The sequence below is a fragment of the Actinia tenebrosa genome, unplaced genomic scaffold (assembly GCF_029948245.1).
Source record: "Actinia tenebrosa isolate PJP-AT-01 unplaced genomic scaffold, QUT_ActTen_1.0 PGA_scaffold4__44_contigs__length_22323623, whole genome shotgun sequence".
Lineage (NCBI taxonomy): Eukaryota > Metazoa > Cnidaria > Anthozoa > Actiniaria > Actiniidae > Actinia > Actinia tenebrosa.
This window is the reverse complement of record NW_028292581.1, coordinates 6,431,614-6,458,069: the sequence shown is the minus strand read 5'-3', so window position 1 is coordinate 6,458,069 and position 26,456 is coordinate 6,431,614. Positions and strand designations below refer to the sequence as shown.

The following is a 26,456-nucleotide window of genomic DNA, read 5'->3' as shown; positions in this document are numbered from 1 at the left end:
ATTCAAAGATTAAGGGCATTATAGGTCTTTTCATTCGAATATACAGATCTAAAGATGTCGCTAGTATATATCTTGTTTCAGATGTGAGCACTAAAAGTATAACCCAAGTAAATATTAACTCATTCACTTTAGACATTTTTACGTTTATTGTTATTTGAAAGAGCTGTATACAGATAGCTTATCTTTTTTTCTTTTCTTTTCAAATATATCTCGGATATCACTTGTGGATTGTTGCTGTTTTTGTTGTTACGTAATTTTTTGCGGGAATTTACTGAGGGTTTAGGGTATCTAATTAGACAGCGCTGGACCCCGTTAGTACACATATCAATCAAACCCTACTCAAGGTTATTTGCTTAGAAATGCCGTCGTCTATTGTTTAGTTCGGCTAAGGAATTCAAAGAAGCCACCAAATATTGGAAACGCGTACAAATCCGAGGGCCTTGCAGCTCGTTATGCATTATGTTCTGTTTTTCCGAGCAACACAACTGTCCAAATACATGGTGTTTACAAGCAACGCAACGCCGGTCAAACACAGGGCCATAAATTTCACAAATATGGAAATAATGCTGAACATTTTGATTCCAAATTTCGATATTATTTTCGATTTTGTTTGGAAAAAAGAAGAATCATATTTAAAAATTATGATATTTAAGAAAAATAATGATTATAATTCTGAAACTACAGTATAAAAGAAAAATAAAATACTATAAATGCGCACGACATTAATTTTGAGTCACGCGTCACGCATTCCATTGTATTACAGTCATACTTACTTGTGTCCTTGACCTCACCATTGGTTAATTTGAAGGTGGTGACGTAATATTATACGGAAAAAGCTATAATACTACGTAAAAAATTACTTATGGGCGAGTCTCGTAAAGGAGGTTTTACATGTAATATTTTTCAAGTGAAATCATGACGAAATAAACCCTTTCACGGTTTCCGACGCCATATTGATTGGGGGGGCAAAATTACTAAGGAGCTTAGGGGAAAGAGATACGTTTTTCGTTATATTTCCTTTCTGAGGTAAATTTTCGAGACCAAACTTTTTCTGTAGATGGAGAATCCTCTGTTTAATATTTTGTGTGCTGTTATTGAGCCGATGGAGCCAGCATAACACTGGTGCATAGAGAGACGGAGGCTTTGGGTTTTGCGATCATACTCGTACTCGTGATTCAATTTGACCGTAAAAAAATCTTGCCTCGACAAGAATGACTCGATCGGCTCAAAAACGTCACAAAACATTGAACAGGAGACACTCCATCTACAGAAAATGTTTGGTCTCGAAAATTTACCTCAGAAAGGAAATATAACGAAAAACGTATCTCTTTCCCCTACGCTCCTTAGTAATTTTGCCCCCCAAACAATATGGCGTCGGAAACCGTGAAAGGATTTATTGCATTAGCTTTTATCCCCATGCATTTCCTATTTTTTGGAAAAAGGCTTCAAAGGATGACGTAGGTGCTAATTGAAATAAACCGATCCGGTCACAGGTCAAGCTTGGTTTTTTTGGTGTCATGTAATAAGGAAATGTATGGGGATTCTTCAAAAATTTTAATAAAATCATTGAAACGTGAAATAAAGCCTCGAAATTTTACCCGATCATTGAGAAATAGCACTGTATAAACAAACGCGGCCTATTCAGGATAAGCTTGATTGATGAATAAAAGAAAGTGAAATTTTTCGTGCTCTGGATATATATTGGTCAGCGTCAGTGTATTTTATGGATATTCCTGAAGGCGCTGCATTGTTCCAAAAAAATGATGAGGTCAGGAGGAGGGTCATCACGGAGCATAGTAGCCTGTCTACAGCCCGATTACGTCTTAACAAGAGCTGAAAGTCAGGCTGCACGCAGGCTATGAGCCTATTTAGCTGACACGAACGGAAGAGACATTTGCTAAAAAATGGCTGAAGCCGAAAATTCCAATATCAGTCTGGATATTTTCCATTTCTAGGTGGTGATCTACGCTAACCAACTACAGTACCAATATTTTTGAGTCTAAGCACAGGTAGCCCAAGCTTGGTTTCTGTGGTATCCTATTATAAGGAAATGTATGGAGATTCATCAAAAATTTCAATAAAATCATTGAAACGTGAAATAAAGCCCCGAAATTTTACCCGATCATTGAGAAATAGCACTTCTTTGGCTCTGCGTGGTTATTTTTTGAATTTAGCCCACCAGTGGGGGAAAAAATCTTAAAACGGGCTAAATTCAAAAAATAACCACGCAGAGCCAAAGAAGTGCTATTTCTCAATGATCGGGTGAAATTTCGAGGCTTTATTTCACGTTTCAATGATTTTATTGAAATTTTTGATGAATCTCCATACATTTCCTCATAACAGGACACCACAGAAACCAAGCTTGGGCTACCTGTGGTCTAAGTTCCTGATGCATGATGATTTAGTGTCAGTAACATAGCACGGGTGGCGAAGCTGTAAGAGCGCTCCTCTATCATGTGAGTAGGGTTGCTTGTTGGTTCTCTCCTGTGCTTCGAACGTTTTCCGTGTTCCCTCGTCTTTCTCCCTCTGTAGAAATCAACTTTTAAATTCCAATTGGAATCCAATGGAAGTAGAGCCACTCTTTGGAATCCACTGTTAACCCCATTATTATTACTATTATCATCATCATTATCACATTTGATGGAGGTGCAACGATCGACGAACTACCTCATAATGGAATCATGAGGATTGGTCTTGCCGTCAAGTAGCTTGCTAATTCCGCAAAAGGCGGAACAAGAAAATATACAGGGAGGGAGAGCAATCAACTAAAACTTCAGCTTTAATTAGGAACATGCCACGGTATCTGATAAACCTCAGGATTCTCTCCCCGACTTAAATCCCTTCTCAGGAAGTGTGCATGGCTAGCGAAGCATGCACCGGTGTGCATCCATGTGTTAGCGGCATGAATGTTTGATGCGATGCCACATGCAATTCGGTGGGATCCGTTGTAATGATCTTTGTCTCCGCGGCACAGCTGTGAGGGAATATGGAGGAGGGGGAGGGGAGGGGAGGAGGGGGAGGGGGAGGGGAGGAGAGGAGGAGAAGAGGACAGGAGAAAATGAAGCCCTCCCTCTTTCTGATGGTTTTACCCTCTCGGAACACAGGCTAACAGGCCATTTATCTCGAATCCTAACGGTGCAACCAAATACGTTGAATCCCTTCACCACATCAAGTACGGAATGAACCTACATCTTACGCATGCAATCTCAGTCAGAATTTATAATTACTTAGCTATAGGGGTAACCAGTTTCAAGCAAGGTCCTTGCAATTGTCCCATTGATCGTATTCAGACACGCGATTTCCGCGTTGTGCGGATCCACGTACTGAAACTACTATGACGACAAGAGACAGGAACATATGGTATCTATTGACGTGTAATATTGGTATTACTTTAAAAAAAAAAATGAAATGAAATATTATAGTCAAAGTGAGACAAAAACGAAAACCGGCGACAAAATTAAGCTCCTATTATATCATGGGTTAAGTATAAAAACGGCCATTCTATAACTATTAGAGTTCTGGTTTGTTTTAAAATGGCTGATTGCCATGTTTCAAGGTCAGACAGGAGATTATAGGCTATAAATGCATGATTAGAATGAAAGACAGCATAGCTGAAATATTCTTCTGGCTACTCAACCCTCCGCGTATGACAGAAATCTGGCTACGTTCCTGAATTGTCCTTTATCTCGTGGTTTCGATGCATTAGTAAACGGTCACAAAACCGAAGGCGGAAATAAATCAGTGGAATGATACGTCATACAAGCCGGATGGCAACTCGGGAGAAATAGAAACTGGGGTTTGCTTTTCTCCGACATTGGGAAAATATTGGATTTGATTCGCTGGAGGTGGACTGAGATTAGCATTGGAACTGATACTAATTGAATCGCTGAAACGAAGCGGAAATGGCTTTTTCAGGGTTTTTTGGGAGGGGGGGGGGGGGGTTGGTAGGGGGTGCGGAGGTCGACAAATGCAGTCAAACTGACACAGTCGTTGATTCTGATCGAGTAGGCGCGTCATTCTAACAGCCGCGCGAAGTCTGTAAATGTTGAGAAAAATTAATTCATTAGGCTAGACGATCCAACAAGAGAATGATAATTTAGGCTCCATGTTACTTCCGTTGGTTAGTCGACCATGTACCACGATGTACTACTCCAATGCGTTCAGTCCCTTGCGTCAGACGCTCAGTACATACACAGGAAACGCAACTGGATCAGTTGACCTAAGGAAAGATTAGATCAGGATCATTCTTTCACCTTTTCTCGCTTTACTCTTAATCCCGATAGGCCAATCTCAGCCGGCCTGTCATGAATAAGCTCTTGTAATTGTGCCCGAAACATGTACATATTTACATAAAACTAGTTTGTGATTTGTTGTTGGTCATCCGATCAAGAACATGACAACATTAGTATCTCAAACGCAGATAAATATTTGATTAAGGCAAGGGTTTATTAAAACTCGAATGCCAAAATTAGAACTCTTTCTGTGGTACCCAATGCGACTGATTTGAGGTAAAATAATTCATTGTCACAAGTGAAATAACCATCGTCAAAACGGAATGCGAAAAAAGATAAATAAGTTGTTTTGAGATCGAAAGAAGAGATCTAGATCTCGCGCGCTCAAGACTGTCCGCGCGCAACCCTACGGCCTGATTTGAGTAGGTAAATGAAAATCAACAAAGCGAAATCATCAACATTCATAACTACCCCGGGATAACTACATTAATAACCATGATAAGGAAAAACATAATCGTAATACAAATGAACGGCTAGCATATGATAGCTTTATAGTTGTAATAAAGTAAGCATTTACAGAGTTTTCTAATGAATAAATTATCGTACGTAACATAAGATCAACGCCATCATGTTTCACGGACACGTGACGTATACTTGTTGAAGGCCTCTGGGTAAATTCTTGGCACTTTGTTACAGAAAGAAAGGCTATCATATCAAGTTTGGTGTTAGAAGGCAGGCTACTTCTTGCACAAATCTTTAACTTTCTCGTCCATAAGCCACGACAACGCAGAACCGAAGTGTGAACACAAAAGCCTGAATTTCTGGAGCACTTTTTGGGTTTGTTTACAACAAGCGTCGGCCATTTTCCAAGAATCCACGTACGTACGTCAGAACTTTATTATAAACTCAAAATATCCACACTTCCTCTTTTCCAAAACTAAATTATTCGACATGGAAATACTTATCTGAGGTAGCATTTCCGTGGTTTGTTAATCTTATTCGTCTGCTAACGAGTTACTCAAGACCTCAAGAAACTCTGTGGAAGCTAAATTTTGTCATACGAAAGTTGTGGACCAAGCTTGGGGCCTTCGTTTTACTTTGATTTTATTAAAGATCATGAACTTTTCTTCTCTATCACTTATTGATAGAGGGGCTTGCTCTTGGCGGAAATAAAGGCTTCTAAATGGCCACAACAACGACTCAGCTCCGTAGAGACAATCGTGTGACGGCGAGAAAAGATTATGATTATGAAAATGTCAGTCCGAAGTCTGAACGAAGGTCGAACTTGAACGTAGAAGTCAAAGGAAAAAAGACTACTGTCCCTACTGTACGTTCACACAAGGATGAACATTCGGTCAAGTTCCCATACTCTAAGTTTGCTGTCACTCCAAAAACGCTTCTTCATTCCAACGCGAACTCAGCTATTCCAAAAAGTATAAATTCAACGATAACATCAAATGAAGAGGAACTTGGGAAAAAGCCTGTCAAAACTGTTGTTAACCGAAAGAATTCCGAGCAGGAATCGAATAGATTGAGTGTCAGCAAACTTAAAAACATTTTTGATTCGCTGGCACCTAATGAATTAAGCTCCTCCAAGCCACCTCTAAAGCCAAGGCCAAAGTCAGACGCTATCGTGAATAAGGACCAGGATAAAGACCAAGCGCATGGACCGATAATAAACCGATGGTCAGTGCCTAGGTATGTCAAGAAGGCTTCATCTTCTGAAAGTAGTCAGAATTATAAAATCTACGTGACCGAGGGAATCGCAGCGAAAAGAGCCAGGTTTGAATCCCACTCGAATGAAAATCTTCCCTGTGTCTTAAAGAAGGGATTGTCTCCTAAATTGTCTGATTTGGTTCCAGAATTAACCGAGGGAACTCGATCTAGGACACGATCCGACCCTGGTCTCAAACCTAGACGACGCGGAGAATATAAACAGAGGAGTCTTTCAGATGTAGGGCAAACAAATGGGGAAATACAATTTTTTGAGAAGAGAAGATCTTTTGATGATTCGGCCATTGGTAAGCCAAGATCGCTAAATCGCCTGTCAAAATCCAGTAGTGTGGAGATTTTGGATGTCAGCGAAAGCATTAGAGAAAGTCCAATGATTACTGAAGAACCACAACAAAGCAAAGTATTTGATTCAGTCGAATGTGCAGCACCTATAGCACTTGATGATTATCATGTCAAAAATGGTGAGACTGTAGATGATATAACAGAGGGTGGTAAGGAATCCAGGATTGATTCAGGGATTTCTTCATCGATGGAAAGTAGTGAAGGAAATTCTGAGGAACTACAAAAGGAAGAACTTGAAGAAGGACATATTCTGCATGAAAGGAAACATGTTGAGGCACATGAGAAGAAAGATGATGACCCCAGAAAGCACAGTCATAAGCAGTTTATAAATGACTCTCTGGTGTATGGCAGAGCAGGGGAAGTACGAGAAGCAAACTGGATTGATGAGGAAGTACCGCCAGACAAACCCAACGATCCAACACCAGTGTATGTAGCTCCACATATGAAAAAGGAAAAAAGTAATACAGAGGTTGATCGGGATTATGGCAGTAATACAAAGGAAAAGGTTGCGCATGCAACTCTTGATGATGGTGCAGCATCATCTGATGAGGAGAGCAATGGCAGTGTCATTGAGCACAGCTCCCCAGAAGCTGATTCCCAAGATATATCACCAATTTCTTTCCTCTATGAAAATAAGCCTCTGGTCTCTGCTTTAAACAAGAAAGACAAATCTAAATCTAGAAGCATAAAGTTTGATGATACTGAACCAGCCAAATATTTTACCTATAGTGCAGAGGAATATGATAGAGCGAATGATGATATTGATCCAGTTACGGCATCAGCAGAATGGGAACTGGAAAAGAGGGTAGAGAAGATGGATGTATTTTCAGTGGATTTACAAAAAGGTAAGATGATTTTTAATATAGATAATCAATATAACAATATAGATTACTTCTGTAAATATTGTACATGTACCTAAGATTATTATTTACAACATAGGTATTTTTTTTTGTATTTCAACTCATGTGTTATGCACAAATTAATAACAAACCTAACAATGAATTAGAAGGACATTTCATGCAAGGAACTGAAATTTCACAAACAAAAGAAAATCATAAAGAAAATCCTTGGTTATTTATCCAAGGATTAATGTTACAAAAATAGAGATGAATATGCTGGATGCCCTTTGAATATCCTTAAATTAATCTTGTCTTACATCTAAAAAGAATATAACACAGCACTCTATATTCCTATAGCTGCATGGGTATTGAGTTGTTTTTGTTTTGCACTTATATGTGTGTGTGATTTTCGACTTAGTATTTATGCTCCAAGAAATCTATTGTCATTCATTCACATCAGTCCTATATTATAATCCCCTTTTAGCCTTCAGTTAAACACATATTTTGGTCATATTTTAAACACATATCTAGGTCATTTGAATTGAAATTTTAGTTCTTCTGTCCCGTAAAAAAATTTGGTATCTTTTTATCTGTGCACAACATGAAAATATCAATTGTCGGAAAACATAAAATTTGCTAAGATATTAGAATTTGCATTTATAGTCATTAAACTGACAGTTTTCAATCATTTATTAAGTTGGTTGGAGTGCTTTAAGTCTATGCTGAAAAATATATGTGCTCTAAAAATATTCTACAGTCTATGTGTTAAATCTTGTACAGGAATACACTTAGTGAATGTGTTAATGTACATATACAGTATGTGTTTAATTTTATTTCGTCGTAAGTGCATAAAAAGAGCTGACAATTGACAATTAATGAAATATTCTAGAGAAATCTAATATAGTTGATTCAATTTCAGTTCTAGTGATAAAACAGTGTTTTGGTCATAAAATTTCTTAATCCTAAATACAGTGTGGAGCAAATATTTTCAATTTATTATTCTCAAATAATAATTTAATTAAAAAAATTAGACCCCTTTGATCAAATTGGTTATTTTTATTCCATACATTATGTTTTTTTTTTTTTTTTTGGAAATTATTTTCGACTTTGCTATGCTCCAAGTCTAAAAATTTGCAAGTCAGAAATGAAAAACATTGTTATACCAGAAAGGAAAATAGTAGTAGGATTTTCATTGAAAGCATTATCATAATAAAATAGAGAAAGCCAATATCCTTAATTACATAATGTAAATTTTGATGACCTCATTTCCTTGGGCCAATGCTTGGTGTATAAACAATCAATCCACACACACACACACTTTAATTATTTGGCTGTATTACCAATAGCTTAAGCTTTCAATAGTCACGAAAACTTAATCATTGTAATATTGTGAATGTATATATATATAGATGAGAATATGTGGACTGCATAGCACTTTTGAAATACATGAAGATATAGGAATATAGATTTAGTTATAGTGCTTGGGAATGAGGTTATTCCAGGCGAAAGATATATATATATATATATCAACTATACATGCAGAGCTTTCAATAGAAGGCAGCAACCGGCGATTTATCGCCGGAAACTTCTGCCTAAACTGCCAGCTATTTTTGACTTAATAGTTCACATAATTAATAAAAAAGGGCTCTAAAATTCCATTTATTGCCCCCTAATATTTGGGAATAACCTGCTTACTCCAAAAAATATTGAAAGCACTGTACATGTAATTTGACTTTCTCAAGATAAAAATAAAAACTACCTTTCAACAGTGTATATCATGTATATAATACCAATAAAGAATATATTTTTTCAGTTAATTCTCCTAAATGGATTTTTGGTTAGTCATAAAAATCTAGAATTAGATCTGTCATTCTTTCACTTTGTAAATTTTTAAGTGGATCTCAGAATGAGAGGACCATACGTACAGTATTTATGTTAGATAACTCTTTGTGATTAATATGTCTTTACTCTTTTTAAAGATGGCTTTTTTTAGAATTACAAACACCATCCAAAAATTATGAACTCCATGGATACTTATATCATTGGTTCAATTTTATCGTATTTCTTGTTTGTCTTGCTTAGAGTTACATACAATCAAATATAGTTAATATGGTCAAAATCCCCAGTGGTGTTCTACATGTATTACATATACCTGCATGTATAGACTACACCAATTTTAATAATTAAGCAACCCAGACAACTACTTTTAATTTAAGGGTTTTTGGATTCTGTCAATTAAATTTCCAACGGTTTGAGTTTGTATCTTTTGAATGATGGAAGCCAAAAACCTAGACAACTTGAGCTGAGTTGGTTGCATAGCTATGAAGATGAGTGTACAGTAATATTGTTTAGTCTCATAGAAATAAATAGATTCAATAGAAATAAAACTCAACAAAAAACCAGCTGCCTTTTCATTAGGTTTCAAACGGGTTTCTATAATTTTTTCTATGATATTTGATTACTTATCCTCATTCTGACACACATTTATTAAGGTTGTTAGATGTAACCTTACAGAGTTTCATTAAATGTTGTAAATAAAAGCTAATATTTGCATCAGAAGTTGTCATTCACTATTTACTTAATCTATGGATGCAATTTAAGTTTTCTAGAGTTGTATGTACAGTTTAGACAATAACAGACATGGTTTGAAATTCATTGTGTACATAACTTGAAACATTACTATATACTTCAAATGTACGGCTATGACTTCTTTTCACCAATATTTTGCAGTACATTTCAAGAGAATACATATTTAACTCCAACTCAAAACAAAATGGCGTTCTTCATGGCAATGTTTTGTCCAGGACTCTAGGTGCGCAGTCATTTAGGGATTGATTCTTTTTCAAGTTAGAAAATCATGCATTGCGTGCTTTCCGAGATCACCTGGTAGGGGTTGGCACTGACACTGGTCATAATAATCATTCATCTTGACCAATCATGTTGTTTAATTTTTCTCTAGATGAAAAGGGGCTTGGATTAAGTATTATAGGACTAGGGGTCGGCACAGACACTGGTCATAATAATCATTTATCTTGACCAATCATGTTGTTTAATTTTTCTCTAGATGAAAAGGGGCTTGGATTAAGTATTATAGGATTAGGGGTCGGCACAGACACTGGTGTTGAGAAACTGGGGATCTTCGTCAAATCGCTAACAGGAGGAGGCGCAGCAGAAAAAGATTCAAGGTAAAAATTTTAAGAAATATCTACAGTAGGATGACGTGATAATTGAACAGTGTGGTTGGCATCATGCTGCCATATGCTGTTAACTAGGAAAAAATGCGTTAGAAAACTTGGCTGTTGTGAGAGCATTTTATATAAGAAAGGAAAAATGAACTCAAGTGACACCAAGCAATACTGTAAGAATAGTTTACTGTTTGTATTTTAATGTGTGGTCACAATGACCGCAACCACTTGAAGAAAGTTAGCCACTCACAACACGAAGTGAAAACAAACGAAGTTAAACTTGAACCAATCAGGAACAAGCAGCAAAGACTAAAAATCTGTGAAAGGACCTACAGATGTCATTAACAACCATGGAAATGAGTGATTTGATTGGCTGAGGTCTATTTGATACTGGTTTTGCTCTCGCCTGATTGGCTAAAGTTTTTTATCTGTATCTGCACAGTAAACAACTGTGCATTAGTCTCTAAATTATCGTGAAGACACTTTATGTATGATGTCGTTGACACCAGTGACAGTGATGATAGCAAAACTGTTATTATGATTGTACGGTGTATAACAGTTACTATCTTTTTCCCCTTTAAGAATCCATGTTAATGATCAGATCATTGAGGTGGATGGTGTGTCATTGGTTGGTGTCACACAGATGTTTGCTGCACAAACCCTTAAAAACACAAGTGGAGTTGTAAGGTATATATCAATATTCATAATACTTACATATACAAATAACAGAAACTCATGAGAAAGTTGATGTGTAACACTATAACGATGCCCTGCAATATTCAGATGTGTCAAGGTATTCTGGGAAATTAAAATTTAAAAAGGGTTAATTTGAGAGGAGGGAGGAAAAACCCTGAGAGTCAGAATGAGAACCAACCAACTCAGCTCACATGGAGTGACTGGGATTTGAACCCCTGACCTCAGAGGCGAGAGGAGAGGGTTTTATCACAACGACATCCTGACTCTCCAAAATGTCATAATATTACAGTATCCTCTGATATGTTCATTTGAAACACACAGTCAATACGAAGCCTGAACACTGAACAAGCCTAAGACTACTCCACCTTTATACATGAGATTTTTTTATAATGTCTTGAGAATGAAATTGTTATTTATTATTTATTTATTAATTTAGTAACTTTTTCTTTATTTTTGAAGGTTTCTCATGGGACGTGAAAAGGGCAAAGTCCATGCTCCACTCAAAGCTGTCAATGCTAATACTCAAGAGAATATTAAAGAAATTGAAGAAATGAAAACCAAACTTGCCAAGGTACTAGAGCAAATAACCTAAACATACAAACTCTATATCCTTGAAAAATCTTTGTATTGCAGTTAGGTTCCATAAATGACAATAATTTTTTGTCTCTGACTTGACGTTTTTATTCTGTAGATGTTTCTATATCATCAAATTGTGGGTTAAAATTTTTGCTGGGTCTCAGTCAGCTGACAAAGGTCTTTGAATTTTATTATCTGTTCCAAATGCATGCATAATGGTAATCAAACCACCAATATGTGCTGTAACCAGAGAGAACTCTATTGAAAATATTTGATTCAGCTGATGAAGGTTCAGCATGAGACAGGAAATAAGGTTAAGTGAAACAAAGGAGTACATGTAATAATAAAACTTCAAAGTACATGTACTGTACATTTTTTTACTACTGTATCTCAACAGACAGAAATTCGAGCCGATAGAGCAGAAGCCAAATTGAAGAAAACAGAGGCTAAGTTACAAGCAATGAACTCACAGGCAACTAATGTAAGTACAGTAAGATTTAATAAAAGTATTTACCAGGTAACCTGGTTCTTTTTAAATCATGTCTTTATGATGCATGGTATCATTTCAATCTCATTTTAAGTGTAAGTTTAAAATGTGAAATTGATAACTATTCCCTTCGTGTCCTTGTCCTTGTCCTCCTAATTTTCTTCTCCTTTTCTTCTTCTTCTCCTTCTCCTTCTTCTCCTTCTTCTCCTTCTCCTTCTTCTTTATCTTCTTCTTCTTCCTCTTCTTCTTCTTCTCCTCTTCCTCCTCCTCCTCCTTTTCTTCTCCTTATTTTATTTCTCCTCCTCCTCCTCACCCTGTTTCTCCTCCTCCTTAATGTGAATACATGTAGGTTCTCTTTTTGTCTGAATACCAGTAGAACAATTTACCCATTTCATATGCCCTTATTCTTGTATAATTCTTTTGTGACTGAAGGTTGATGAACTCTCAGACTCTGACTCCAAGAAGTTGCAGAAAAGCATCGAAGAACTGAATGAAAGAGTCAAGAATGTAGAGACTGACCTGGCTATAGCAGAAGCTGAGAATGCAGATATGCTGAGGCAACTGGAAGAAAGCAAAGGAATGTATCTACTGTTAGAGAAAAGATATCATGCGTTGAAAGCAAAGAACAAGGAATATGAAGAGAAGATTGAGAGGTAGAGTATAATGATCAATATATATAGCTCATGTTGGGTATCCTGTGTTATTATACTGATCTGCTACAGTGTATGGTGACATAAAAAAGGTAAAGGTACCTATAGGTACCATCTAGTTCCTTCAGTTGAAATTGAACGCCATCAATGGAAGGCCTACACTGTAATTCTTACTACTAGGGAACAGTAAACATACCTCCTGGCAAATGTAAAAAAATCCCCAAAAAATGCATCAAATGAATAAATGACCAAAGAAGAATAAAGATTTAACAAATTTACGATGGTTGAGCGTGGTATGTCCTCTTATTTACCACGATATGACGTCAAAAGTTGGTCAAAATGTTATGGACTCACGAGGTGTTTTTTACTACAAAACTCACAAAACTCTAGGAAATAGACTGCACGAAATCTTGCATGACGCCATTTGTTGGTATGGCCTCTTATTTACTGACGTTTTTTAACCAATCAGCGCGCGAGAACATTTACAATTGTGGTAAAAATTATTATTTTTAATGAATAAATGACCTGTACCTATCCTCCTAGTGCCTAAATGGCACTTAGGGTCTTCATAGAGCTCTTCCACCATTTCCTATTGGCCTGCAATAAATGACGTCACTGTTCCATAAAGCAAAGAGGCAAAGTCTATTTTGGCATCCTTTTATTTCCAAAAAAAGATTCCCAGAAACTAGATGTTTGTGAAGCTGGAAATCTTTTGATAAGTTGAAGTCATAAGTAACATATGCCATTACAGGAGAGCAATGACAACACAAGAAATCCAACATGGGCCTGGAAAGCCTGTGGTTAATATTTACACATGTACTGATCCTTACAATGATTTTATTGATGTAGCATGTACAATAATCTTTCTAACTGACTGACCAGCTCTGTGACTGCGCAACTGACTAATTGCCTGACTGACAGATTGCTTGACTGACTAAATAACCCATTATCTTGTACTTACTGACTGATCGACTGTCCAATCCATGGATTGACTGACCTGATAAATGTTAGTGAATTTTTCATTGACTTTAGGGATGAAAGAATCACTAAAGTCAATCAATCCCTCTTTCTTTCTTTAATCCCAGGCAAGCCAAAGCCACAGAGTCCATAGATAACTCTTTAGTCCAGGCTCTTCAAAACAGGGTAAGTATTGAATAAATTTAATGATGAACCAGTTTTTAGTACAATAGTTTACCCCAAACTATAGAAAATGAAAAAACTATAGAAAAAACGAATGGCTCTTTGAATATTCCACAGTATGTCACTGAAAACTGTTGTTATAACTTACTGGGCCCGGTTGTGCAGAGGGTGGATGGCACTATCCAACGGATAAATTTTATCCACTTGATAAATTTATTGGATAACAGCATTGACTTATCCAGTGGACAAGAATTTATACATTGGATAGCAGATACCTAGATACTGTACTGTATACATCTTGAGTACCCTTTTCAGAGCTTTCAATATTTTTTGGAGTAAGTGGTTATTCCCAAATATTAGGGGGCAATAAATGGAATTTTAGACCCCTTTTTTATTAATTCTGTGTACTATTAAGTCGAAAATAGCCGGCAGTTTAGGCAGAAGTATCCAGCGATAAATCACCGGTTGCCGCCTTCTATTGAAAGCTCTGCTTTTTTCTCTTTATAGATACAAGAGTTGGAAAAGGAACTCAAACTGAAATCGAAAACATCAATGAAACACCAACCCCTTACTAACGGCAACGTCAGCTTACCACAAGAACGATATTTCTCATTAGAAGCAGATAAATTTGAACGATTAGCTGCAGGTTCGTGCCATTTAAGGTTTAATTTTTTATTTGATTTGCTATTTATTTTTATTATTTTTATTTATTTATTTATTCATTGATTGATTCATTGATTGATTCATTTATTTAATTATTTATTTATATAATTATTTATTTATCAATTTAATTAATTAATTTTTATTTATTTATTTATCTGTTTATTTATTTATTTATTCATTCATTTATTCATTTATTTATTTATTTTAATTCAGTCATTTCTGTTTGTTTTTTCTTTTATCAGCCAAGACATCAGAAGGGTTTCAATTGGATCTGGATATCATTCCTGCTACAGAACCCCTCAGCAGTAACTACAACCTCGATAAAAAGCGACTTGCAGAAGCACAAAATAAAGCACACGAGCCAACAAGAGCTAGCTGGGTCTGCTCTAATGAAGAGATAGATGTGAGTAATAGCCTTTTCTTTTGGTTAGTTTAATTAAACCAATAAGCCATTTTAGTGTAGCTTGAGCTATACTATACTATATTTCCCATTTCAGACTACATGTCATTTTCTTGAGAATTAGATTCTTTGTTTAAGTTGTATTCATATTCATGTCTTCTCATGCACAGCCGTTACAGTCAAAACGGCTCAACCTGACCCCCAAAGGTTCCATAAATGATTTCATTATTCAAATATTGAAATTTATTATTCTTTCTGAGAATACGAAGAATAATACTGGATTATTCCATATAAAGAACAACAATCAATCAGAATTCAAGTTTTGAATCAGTTATTATTTTGAACCCTGAGTCTTCATATTATCAGAAAGAATAATAGATTTAATATTGGAATAATGAAACCATTAATGGAGTCTAGGAGGGTAAGCTTGAGCTGTTTTGACTGTAAACAAAGAAATGATAATCTAGGGATCATGGTTCCGACTCCCCTTAGTTACCGTTGCTATGTCCCACAAGCTCATCAAATTAGCTAGAAAATCTCGGTATATAGAGCTCCGATCACGGAAAATTGATTATAAATTGTTTGAATTGTTCATTGTCCTTCGCATGAAAATAAAATCAATTTGTAATCCTTATATTATATTATTTAAAAAAGATACTGTGTAGTTGTTTGTGGGACAAGATTTTAATACATTCCACTGGGAAAATGGCTGCAACGGTGATTGGTTTGCTATTGTCTGAGTCGGAACCATAAATTGATACTTGGTCTGAATATAGAAAACATGCCCAAAATGAATAAGGTCCATGAGTTTGCATAAGAAAATAGATAACTACAAAAAGCCTTGGTTGACCTAACTTCACACCTACGTTCCTCCACAGATCTTTAAGAGTCAGGATGATGATGATGATGACGAGGAAGACGAAGATGACACTGATGCAAGAGGACGACAAACCACTAGTCCTTCCAGGCAGCTAGGTCCAGGATTCGCTCTTCCTGGTTTCCCACTGGGAGGTTTTCAGCTCAAAAAGACGGGAAAGAATCTCGTGGACGAATCGTTGAGTGAAACCAGCCCATCTCAAGCACAAGGTAGTGAATATTATACATGTAGTGTTGTAAAATAATACAGGTGAAGAGGGGGGATCATAAAGTCAAAGAATCTACATTGTATTAGCTCAAGGATTTTTTAAGAAAAGCCAGCTCTTGCCAAAACGTCATATAAGTGATGTTTGCTAATGAGGGTTACAGAGTGATTGGTTAAACAGGAGGTTAAATTCTTGGGGAAAGACCAATGCAAGGTAGACTAGCCATTCTCAGCCCTTCTAGAATGTAGCACTGAAATGCCTTGCCATTGTTTTCCTGTGACCCATCCCATTGCCAAGCCTTTTTTCGGCTATGATAACCAGAAAGAAAATATTTTCAATTTCATATATTTTCAATTTATAAATATGTTTTTTTACACTTTTTTTTTAGATTCCTCTTTTAATTTATATGTACATATATATTTTTTCATTTCCTTTTTTATATTTTGATTATTGTAAACAGTGCCTTTGGACTAAAAGGATTAAGGCGCTATATAAATCTTATTATTATTATTATTATTATTATTATTATTATTATTATCATTATTATTATTATTGTCCGTTGAATTTGTCCGTTGAAGTAACTATTTGTTATTTATTTTTGTCTCCCAGAGCTAAGGAGCAGCTATCCTTTAGCGATGAAAGATCGCTCCCAGAATTTGGTGGTAGAAAATTTACTGGAGAAGCAGCTATCAAAAACCAACACCAAAGTGACGTCATTACCCAGTGCTCTGGACCAAGAAGTAGGACGGCCGAAAAATGGAAAAAACAACTCTGATGAGTGTTTCTCGGGATCGGCGAACTCTCTTGAAGAGATTGAAGAAGCTGCTAGAAGGGTAGGTATTTACTATTTTATTAGGGCTGAATCTTTTATCTAGGGCGTAATGTTTTCCCATTTCTGGCCATATCTTTGTTTAACGGTTGCATATTAGAAGATAGATGAATATGGATACAACTCAAACAAAGAATCTTATTCTTAAGAGAATACCACATGATCTGAAATGGGAAAACCTTACTGGCCCACCGTAAAGCCGTCTATTAGCAATATTTATTTACTTACATATAAGCAGTAAACAAAACTCTATTCAACGGACACATTTACTAAGCATACACAAGCCAAGGTCCTAAAAGTGTCCACTTAATATAGTTGTTCGATTACACGTTACTTCATCGCGGCCTCTCGGGGGAGCGTTGGTTCCATTTAACAAGGGATCTCATTAGCATCCAGTGTTAACATGGCCGCCATATTTTCATCTTTTGACGCCCTTGGGAATGCGTTCAACCCGGCAATTGCCAACTTTATTTCTCAGATTGACTCGGACTTGGCTTCTTCACAAGCTTCATCACGTGGCTCATCCCCATTCCTTCCACCAGCGATGCCTTTACTCAAAATGAAGACAGTACCAGTATCTGATATGACGTACAGTGAATCGGCTGTTGATGTCCCCCCGGAAATATCAACAGACTCTGATTCAGAAAATGCTGACAAGATTGGTAAGGAAACCCATTATTGTCTTTTTGTTGGGACTTTCTCAGTTTCACTTTGTTTTCAAATGCATAAATTTTGGCATGGGATGCTACTACTTTGAGCTTCTTAAAAGCTCCTGGATTTTAAAAATTACTCCTAAAAACCATCTTATTGAAAATAACCAAGGTGTTATCATTTTACTTCTCTTACGTAGGAGACAGTCCTGAAGAACTGCTCTCATTCAGCCCTTCACCAGATAGTCCATATATTGGTAGAGGATCATCTCGTTTATCGAACACGTGGTTGTCCCGCCCTGTGCAAGAGTGGGATGTGTACCAGGTGAGCAAGGGGAGTTCATTAAGGGTATTAAATTGGGGAAAAAAAGAAAGTGAAAAATCAGTGCACGTTCTCGATGTCTTTCACGCCGTATTTTTGAGGAATTTTAGTTGATCTGAAGGAGCCCTAGAATTCATTGTTCACTAACTTTTTGCGGTATTTCCTCGTAGGTTGGTATGTGGTTAACGGGCTTGGAACTCGAAGAGTATGTCATCGAGTTTGCTAACAAAGAAATTGATGGAAAACAGCTTCTTAATCTAGATAACTCAAAAATGAAGGTAGGTGTATATGGTATTGTATCTTTATTGGAAATGTTATAGGGCCCCTATTCATATCAGGTTTTCCCTGACTGAATGGGCCAACCTGTTGAAATAATGGCATTTATCTGGCAATGAAATGTTCGTTTTGTCTGTTGTTATTCGCTTCAGTGTCAGTTGATACTTTATAATACTGCTATGTATAAACAATGCTCCACCTATTTGGAAGGGAATTACAGTTTCTAGCGTGCGTTTGTATGCTACAATAGATGTCATATTTTTACGTTTGAGTAACAGTTGTGATTTTTTTACTCACCTTTAATAAAATTGCCAATATCTCATGAATACCTTGTTACCTTGTCTGTGCGGTATTCGCATTTCTTTGTCTATATGTCCCTCCACCCTCCATCCCTACGTCCATCCGTCCATCCATCCGTCTGGTCAGCCTGTTCTCTATCCGGTTATCTATCTTGTCAGTCCTAGTGTGTAATGTGAAATATTCATATTATATTCCTTTCTAGACTATGGGCATCAACCAGAACGCTCGAACTCTTCTCAAAAAGCGGATAAAAGAACTGAAGGCTCAAACGGGGAAAGAGGGAAAAGCAAGGAAACAGAAAGAAAAGGAACTGAAATCAGGGAAAAAAGACAGCACACCAACAAGCCTACAGGATAAGTTCGAGAAGCTTGGCTTCATAAAGAAAGGAAAGTACACAGTAAATAGTCCTTGAAGGAGATAAATGAGTTATAATAAGAGCAGATTTAATGTGATGGGGAAAGTACAGAACATACATGTCACGTGATGTGCTTGTGCATTCTGATTGGATAGTGTCGTACTGTGCCATATAGTGTACATAGTGTATTGCTATGCTGTGCTATGTAATGCTGCGTTGTGCTGTCACCTCCATGTGTCGAATTGTCTTCAAGTGTTATACTCGAATATTACGTATTTTCCTGCATTTTGATTTATCCTGGCAATCTCCATTTGAATGCAATACAAAAACCCAAACCAATGCAACTGTCATTCCCCACTCACAAGAAATCTGCTCGTAGTTCCAACTAAACTTTTTCATTTTTCTATTGCATCTAGATTTTCCTTCTCTAGTTAGTAATTGTATCTTTTATAGCCGGAAATCCAAGGTTTCTACACCTTGTATTACTAAATATCTTCTTGTAAATTGTATTGGCTCTCAATTTAATGAATACTCTTCGATACGCCATTTTCCAAATCTACGTAAAAAAACGCCGAGATAAAAAAAAAAGGAGATAAAAAAACGTGTTTTTCTTGTGCCTAAATGCTCAATTTTTACTCGTTTTATGCGTTCGTTTAAATTCCGATACTTCGTTATGTTGTTCGTGCGTGATTTGAATTTTTTTATGTTGTACTGATACTTTCGTGTTTGTTGTGCTCTAGTGCTCAACATTGATTTCTTTTACTCTGTAATATCATTTTGTGCTTTTATCAGTCAACTCCTATTTTTTTTGATCGTTCTTTGCATTTCATTTCGACTACCTATCGTTTTCATCGTTCAAACCTAGTCAGCCTTATCCTTGTTTGTTGATTGGTGTATTTTGGTAATTGCTCAAGCCATATTTTCTTTTACTTTTATATCCGTAATACACGTAGTCTTTCATAATTTTTAAAAGTATTTGCCATTGTCTTGAAGAAATTTTAATTGCGCTATAGAATATGGATAGATCTGATGTTAGAGCAGCGAAGGTGTGCTGTTACAGTACATCATGTACATATTATAGTTTTTATTGTAATGAACGCTTGGGCTTCGTTGACTTGAAGATAGGACTTTTAGGCCCGTTTTACTCCTTCGACGCAAGTAGAGGCATACGCATAGACGTGCAACAAAAACTTTATTTTTTCTCTACCTTAAAAGAACAAGTTAAAATTCGTACCGTAACAATAAAAGTCGGCCTGCGTCTGCTTATGCCATTTTGGTTTTGGTTGCGTCGGTTGTGAAAACTGCATAGCATCTGTCAATCATCGTTTTATGCCACTAGAGGATTCGTCGGAGGCTGCTATCGACAATTCCTGGTAGCCCGGCATGTTTGTCATGCGTACGCCTTTTCTGAATTCGATAAACGAGACTTATCCTGGTCAAGCGTGGGCACAAACTCCATTGCCGGGTTTCGTATTGAGTGGGAGGACTGGGGAGACTGGACTACCGCTGGCCGTACTGGATGAAATAAACTTTTTGAACATGTGTAGTTGTATGATACCATTGAGCTCGAGAAATACAGCCCGATCTGCCGAATGAACAAAAATAACTGGGAAATAGAGATGTTTATGACATCTTTTTCACGATTGTCCAGTTTCGATCCAGTCCTCCCACGATATGTAACTCGGCAGCGAAGCCAGACCAAGATACCATATTCTGCGCAAGTCCAGCGGTTGCTAGTTACTAAGCAACAGCTATAAACCTAGAGAACCGTAAAACAATTGTCGGTCCCAGCGTCCTTTCTTCATGTTAACGGAGTTTTAAGCATAATTTCTATTAATAAGTAGTAATCACATAATAGATTTAAAGGGGGTCCAATATGGGAATTGTTTGGGGTTTGACCGAGATAAATAATTGGGAAAGGTTGGTAATTGTTACCACAGGAAACCCAATTGAGCGTCTGTTAACGGGGTATGCATTGACTTTCATTGTAAGTATAAGAATTATTACGATCAATTATTAGAAATGGATAAGTGATTTACTTATAACCACAGGTAACCCACTCATGCCCTACTAGTCAAAAAGACCTGTGAAAAAAAACTTTTTTTACGTAGGAATCGGGTAGCTTTTTTCTTCCTTCATACTTTTAAGTCAAAAATAATCATAAAAATATATCTGTGGGACAGATCAATAATTTATAATTCAAAATTCAGATTTCCTGTCAATTTGAATTAAGGCAAATTATAAAAATACGAGTGTGGTATTTTCCAGTAAAACACTAATGTCTGTGTCTATATAATACATATTAATAAGAACCGTATTAGAAAAGTTGAAAATATCAAAGTACTACTTTCTGGTTGAATTTTCATGTTTTTCAGTTCGATTCTTTCATTCTCATCTCACCTAAAACGTTTTTTTATATTACAGTCAATAGACCTTATAGGCAAAGCCTTTGTACCCATCCCAACACTGTGGCTCATGCGTGAGAAAGGTCTGTTGAGGAATAGACCCCTTGCACTAAATCCCTACCTGGGGCTCAAAACAATTGAAAACATTAACATCATAAGAGATTTTAATCCTCAAGTGAAGGGATTTCTTTTGTTTTGACCACCAGAGTGTTTCTTCGAATTGGATTACTGGGTTGCCTGTGATGAAATGATTACAGTTGGTTCAGGATTGGGCTTCCTGTTTTATGCACATAGGATGAATATTGAAATATAAATAAGACTGGTACCGACTACGTGATGCAAAGGATTGTAGGCCTTCATTTGGGAAATTGAGATGGTGAATCTATTTGATCTTTTTCCAAATTTGTTCCCACAATCCTTTGCGGTACTAGTCCTCATGTCTTCATTTGAAGAGGAATATATCACGTGATCAAATTTAGGCCTCTCGGCTTCGTTGCCATGACTCCATAATGCCGGCGTATAATTCTTTACCATGTAAATCGTAAGCCCAGAAGTAGCTTTATACTGGCTAAGTTTAGGAAAAACCTCGGGGTGCTCCTTCAAATCAAACTAACGGTTGCCATGATAACGTCAATACTACGAGTACCGGAATTCTTTTCGTTTGTCTGTTAATCTTAAAAATCTTGTTACTCTTAACAAAGATGAAGTTTTCGAATTCATTAAAATAAGACGGGGTAACAATAGCTAAAAGACTTTGGCAACAAGAAAGTGATGCGTAACTTCGTAAGGAATTCTGGTAGTGATAGTGGCATTACGTCATCATGACGCATAATCAAATTGTTACACAATCTCATTGATTTTTACGTAAATAGTCCAAAAGTGAGTGTTTCATCCAGTCCAAAAGACGAAAACATGGGTTATAAAGCGTGTTGCAGGCGGAGTTTGTGAATAAAGGATGGATAAAAGATTTTTATAATTGCAAATTATTATAATCATACCAATAAGCCTAATAAATAAATAATAATAAACCAGGTTTTAAATTAGCTGTCAAGCAAGTAATTGTGGATAACGCCAATCATTAAATCATATTTTTGTAAAAAGCATTTTCGTCTTAGATTAACATTTTCTTATACTAACTCGTATATTTTTTTGAATCAATAAGTGACATTTTTGTTCAACAAATGTGTTGCGAGCATAACTTTTCCTGGGCATAACGCTTTCCCACTTGTCACACTAGACCACATGTCATTTTCTTGATAATGAAGATTCTTTATTTGAGTTGTATCCATATTCATGCGCAACTGTTAAACAAAGAAATGATACTCATGGGAATGACACGTCATCTGAAATGGGGAACTATTATGACCATGCTAAATAGGTCTCCGTCTCTTAAGGCCAGAAAACGATAATGAAACTATGTGACATACATATTATACAAAGGTAGTTAAATTACATAATAAAGATTTATATGAATGCAATAATGTTGTTATAAAAAATCAATAAAAATTGATCTTAATCTGACTCGATCCTCTGTTTTGTTCATGGTTTCTATTGTTTTATTTCCTTTTCCTTTTTTTGGGTTCTTCGGTTTTCCTCTCTCCGCAAAACCTAACACGCTGAATCCCCATTCGATCTGTAAAGTGAGTTAGCCCTGCCATGACTTTGATCAACCCAGAGGTTGTTTCAGCGCTCGATCTGTGAAGTGAGTTAGCGGTGCCCTGACTTCGATCAGCCCAGAGGTTGTTTCAGGGTTAGATCTGCGAGTTATATAGCCGTTCCCCTGACTTGATCAGCCCATAGGTTGTTTCAGGGCTCAATCTGTGAGTTATATAGCCGTCCCCTGACTTTGATCAGCCCATAGGTTGTTTCAGGGTACTTGCTGAAACCCAAAAGAGAAGTCGGTACTGCTAGTATTCATTCATTTCATCACCCCGAAACACACATACACACGCTCCCGTACCTCTCATACAACATTTTGTTAGCAATGATTGTCAGCTATAAAAAGCATTCCTTTCATTTTCTCCAACGTAACTTTATTGTTAGGTTGATTCGGAAATATTTGTAATCACGTGCTCGTTTATCAGTGCACGCTCGTGGATAATTCGTATGTCGGTCTAACGGGGGAGGGGGTGGTTGGGCCATTACATGATTAAGGGGAGAAAGGGCATTGCAGGTATTTTATGGGCACATTTTTTTGGTGTTTGCTTGATATTCCTTTTTTTTCATAGGTGAAGTGCTTGTTCGACATTTCTGTTTTGATTAACGCACCCCCCCCCCCCCCCCCCCCCGCTCAATCCATCAATTATTTAGTGGTCCGTTCCCAATATTTGATGTTTTTTTAATAGGATTACGCGCCCTTCAACTTTAGTAAACATGTGAATGTATAATCAAAGCGCAACGCGCAAAAAGTATAACCACGTTTACTGTAAAGTAATATTCGCGTACTTCTATGCAAGTGTTTTTTTAGGCCCCGTCCATACTATGCCGGATAAATTTGAATCCGAATTTTTATTTATTCGGTTCCATTTCGAAAATTCGTTTTCGGTGAAGAATCGTTCCGGATTCGCCCGGACTAGTGTGGACGGTAGGCCTAACCGAATAAATAAAAAGTCGGATTCAAATTTATCCGGCATAGTGTGGACGGGGCCTTAGGCTGGTTCAGTACGAAGTGAGCTCGTTTGGCAACATAAAGCCCGCGCATAGCAGGTCATCTTGATTCCTAATGGTCAATTTTCAGAGACGTCAGCCGTTGTAAAACGCTTTGCTATTGACTGAAGCGGATCTCGTTGGCATTTAACTGGGTTCCAGATATTTGGCGCCACTTGTTCAGCACTCGCTGCATGGACTTCATGGAGGTAGGTTGAATAGAGACTTCGTGCCCGCAGAAATAGCTAATTCTGACCAAAACATTTACGAATACTAGATTCTTTAATGACTAATTCTTTTATGAGTTGGATTTCTAAAAACGATAAATATTTCTCTTCGTAACTTGGAAAGGAAAAGGTTCTCCAAACGCCTGAAGTTTTTGAATTTCGCAAGGAAGGCCACGCTTGTGCGGCAGAATATTGAGACATTCACTGAAGACCTAATTTCATAAATATGTTATTTAAAGATTAAGTAAGATTAATCAAGTAAGATTAAGTAGGCATTTAATTTTAATAGGAAAAATAATTCATTCATTGCTTTGTCACTCTCGAGAATGATGCTTTATGGGCATCGAAGCTCGAAGGCGTCGAGCAAACTAAATCTTGTTGTCATATACTTTGTGATTAAAAATTATTAAAATTCGCTATTTTTAAAACTTCCACTCGTAGTGTTAACTTTGCTATCCCTTTTGCTATGTATTGAAGACATTCCTTGACAAATCAAGCTTTTTCCTTAAGCTGTTGACAAGCGCCATTTTGAATACCACAGGGGCCCCAGCAATGAGCTCATGGAACATGTACATCATGTACTGTTACAGTACATGATGAACATATATTTGTAGATTTTTATCGGAATTGATCATGATCGCATGTTGGCATGAACCAGAAAATTAGTAGTTAACAGTTAACGGATATTTCATTTTTATTTTGGTTAAATTTATAATCAGCACTGTAAAATTACTAACAGTTGGGACCAAACGTTTTTTCTTCGATTGCACGTTACGTCCTCGCGGCCATGTTGGTGCCATTTAACAAAAAAATTCTCATTAGCATCCATTGTTAACAGCACCACAATGGCCACCATGTTTTTGTCTTTAAACTCTCTTGGGAATACTTGCAACCCATCAATTCTGTTGCAGTGGGGAGGGGGGTTCTGAAAAAAGAAACCGTACGATTTGTATCCCCCTAAATATATGTCAATTTAAAATGTACCCCCTCTTTTTTCTTCCATATTTAGAAAGCTCAGTTAAGAGTCATTTGAAATTGCAAAAAATTTACCCCCTACTTTCAGTTGATTTTGAAAATTGCATCCCCCCTCTAAAAGCACCACCCCCTATGACACAATAATTCATTCATTGGCTCCCCAAAAGTAACTGACCTTGGGATTAAAATTTATAACTGACAATCGGGTAATCCCATCGACAAACCCCTAATAATGTTGATTGTAAGACTTTCCTTTGCTTTATTATCCATGTTTACATAATAACTAATTTACTTTTTTTCTTCTTTTTAGCACCCATTGCAAGACCATCCCAGTGTCCATTTGAAAACCAATGCTACACTAACCTTGCGAAAGTGTAACGTTGATTGTCGAGCCTTGTATACTTGAATAGGAACCACAACCGATCCCCATTTAAACCAGTGAGCATTATGCTACTGATGACCCGAATGGCATCACCCTACAGCATCTGATGTCTCGTCATGAAGGGGTGAAACCGGTCTGTACAATTTGATTGTTTAATAGTAATTTATTCTCACTGAATACTCATAATCATGTCGCAGTAATTAAGTTATGGGGTGAGATCAAAATCTCCGAACTACATTACGCAATAAGTCTAACAAGACATGTGTGTGAAGTTAATTTATACTTCTCCGTGCTATTTAATTATGCAGCGAGAATAGTAACTGATTGGGCAAATGATTAAGCTTCCATTTTGACAAGGACGAGTTTTATTCGATGCCACTTTTTGGCGTTAAGATTTCTTTCCTATCTATTTCCGATCTTCGAATTTAGGTCTTGGATCAATATAATTTCATTGTTTGCGTTATTCTTTTTTTGGATTCATACGTATTAAGGTCCGATTGGCTTTTTCTTCGATTTTTTTGCGTTCTTAAGTTCGCCTTTTTCCGCGGATTAAGGTTACGTTTTCCTGGAGAGATCGTCCGCCGAATTTCCCCAGACTGCAAAATAACAAAATCTAGAGTTCGGTTCTCTCGAGATTCGTCGGGCCTTTTTTGTTCGTTAGTATAAAGTCCTTTGGATGGCTTTATGGAATCCGATCAACTTTTGATCATTCTGGCTTTTCCTTTTTCGAGGCTTTTCTCTTTATTCCGGCAGAAAGGATTATTGGCTTTTCTAGAACAGGGTCAATTGTAAAAATAGCATCAAAGAGTGCTCATGATGGGGCGCGTGGATTCCTTCTCTTAATTCATTTTCTCTTGTGTGAGCTGTTAGCTGAAGTTTTTAATATTGAAAATTGACAATTACAAAACTGTAGATTTGGTAATAGTTTTTGAGGACTGGATGTGATTCCCAGCTGACGGGATGACTTTTTGTTTAAGACTTTCCCGCTATATTTTCGTGTCTGATATATCTCTTACCATCAAAAAGTAACGAAATATGGCTTTGCCTTTCCACCCGTTGTTTC

At 36.8% G+C, this 26,456-nt stretch overlaps 1 protein-coding gene across 1 annotated transcript; it reads left to right on the top strand.

Moving 5' to 3' along the window:
* Nucleotides 1-4,848: 4,848 nt before the first annotated feature.
* Nucleotides 4,849-22,684, top strand: LOC116288073 (uncharacterized). Its single transcript, XM_089036432.1, has 15 exons — nt 4,849-7,153; nt 10,212-10,332; nt 10,915-11,019; nt 11,488-11,599; nt 12,002-12,085; nt 12,524-12,744; nt 13,827-13,884; nt 14,389-14,527; nt 14,787-14,947; nt 15,823-16,030; nt 16,636-16,859; nt 17,334-17,517; nt 17,706-17,830; nt 17,998-18,105; nt 18,606-22,684. The coding sequence occupies exons 1-15, from the start codon at nt 5,416-5,418 to the stop codon at nt 18,813-18,815; spliced, it is 3,798 nt and encodes a 1,265-aa protein (XP_088892558.1). The 5' UTR covers nt 4,849-5,415; the 3' UTR covers nt 18,816-22,684.
* The last annotated feature ends 3,772 nt before the right edge of the window (nt 22,685-26,456 follow it).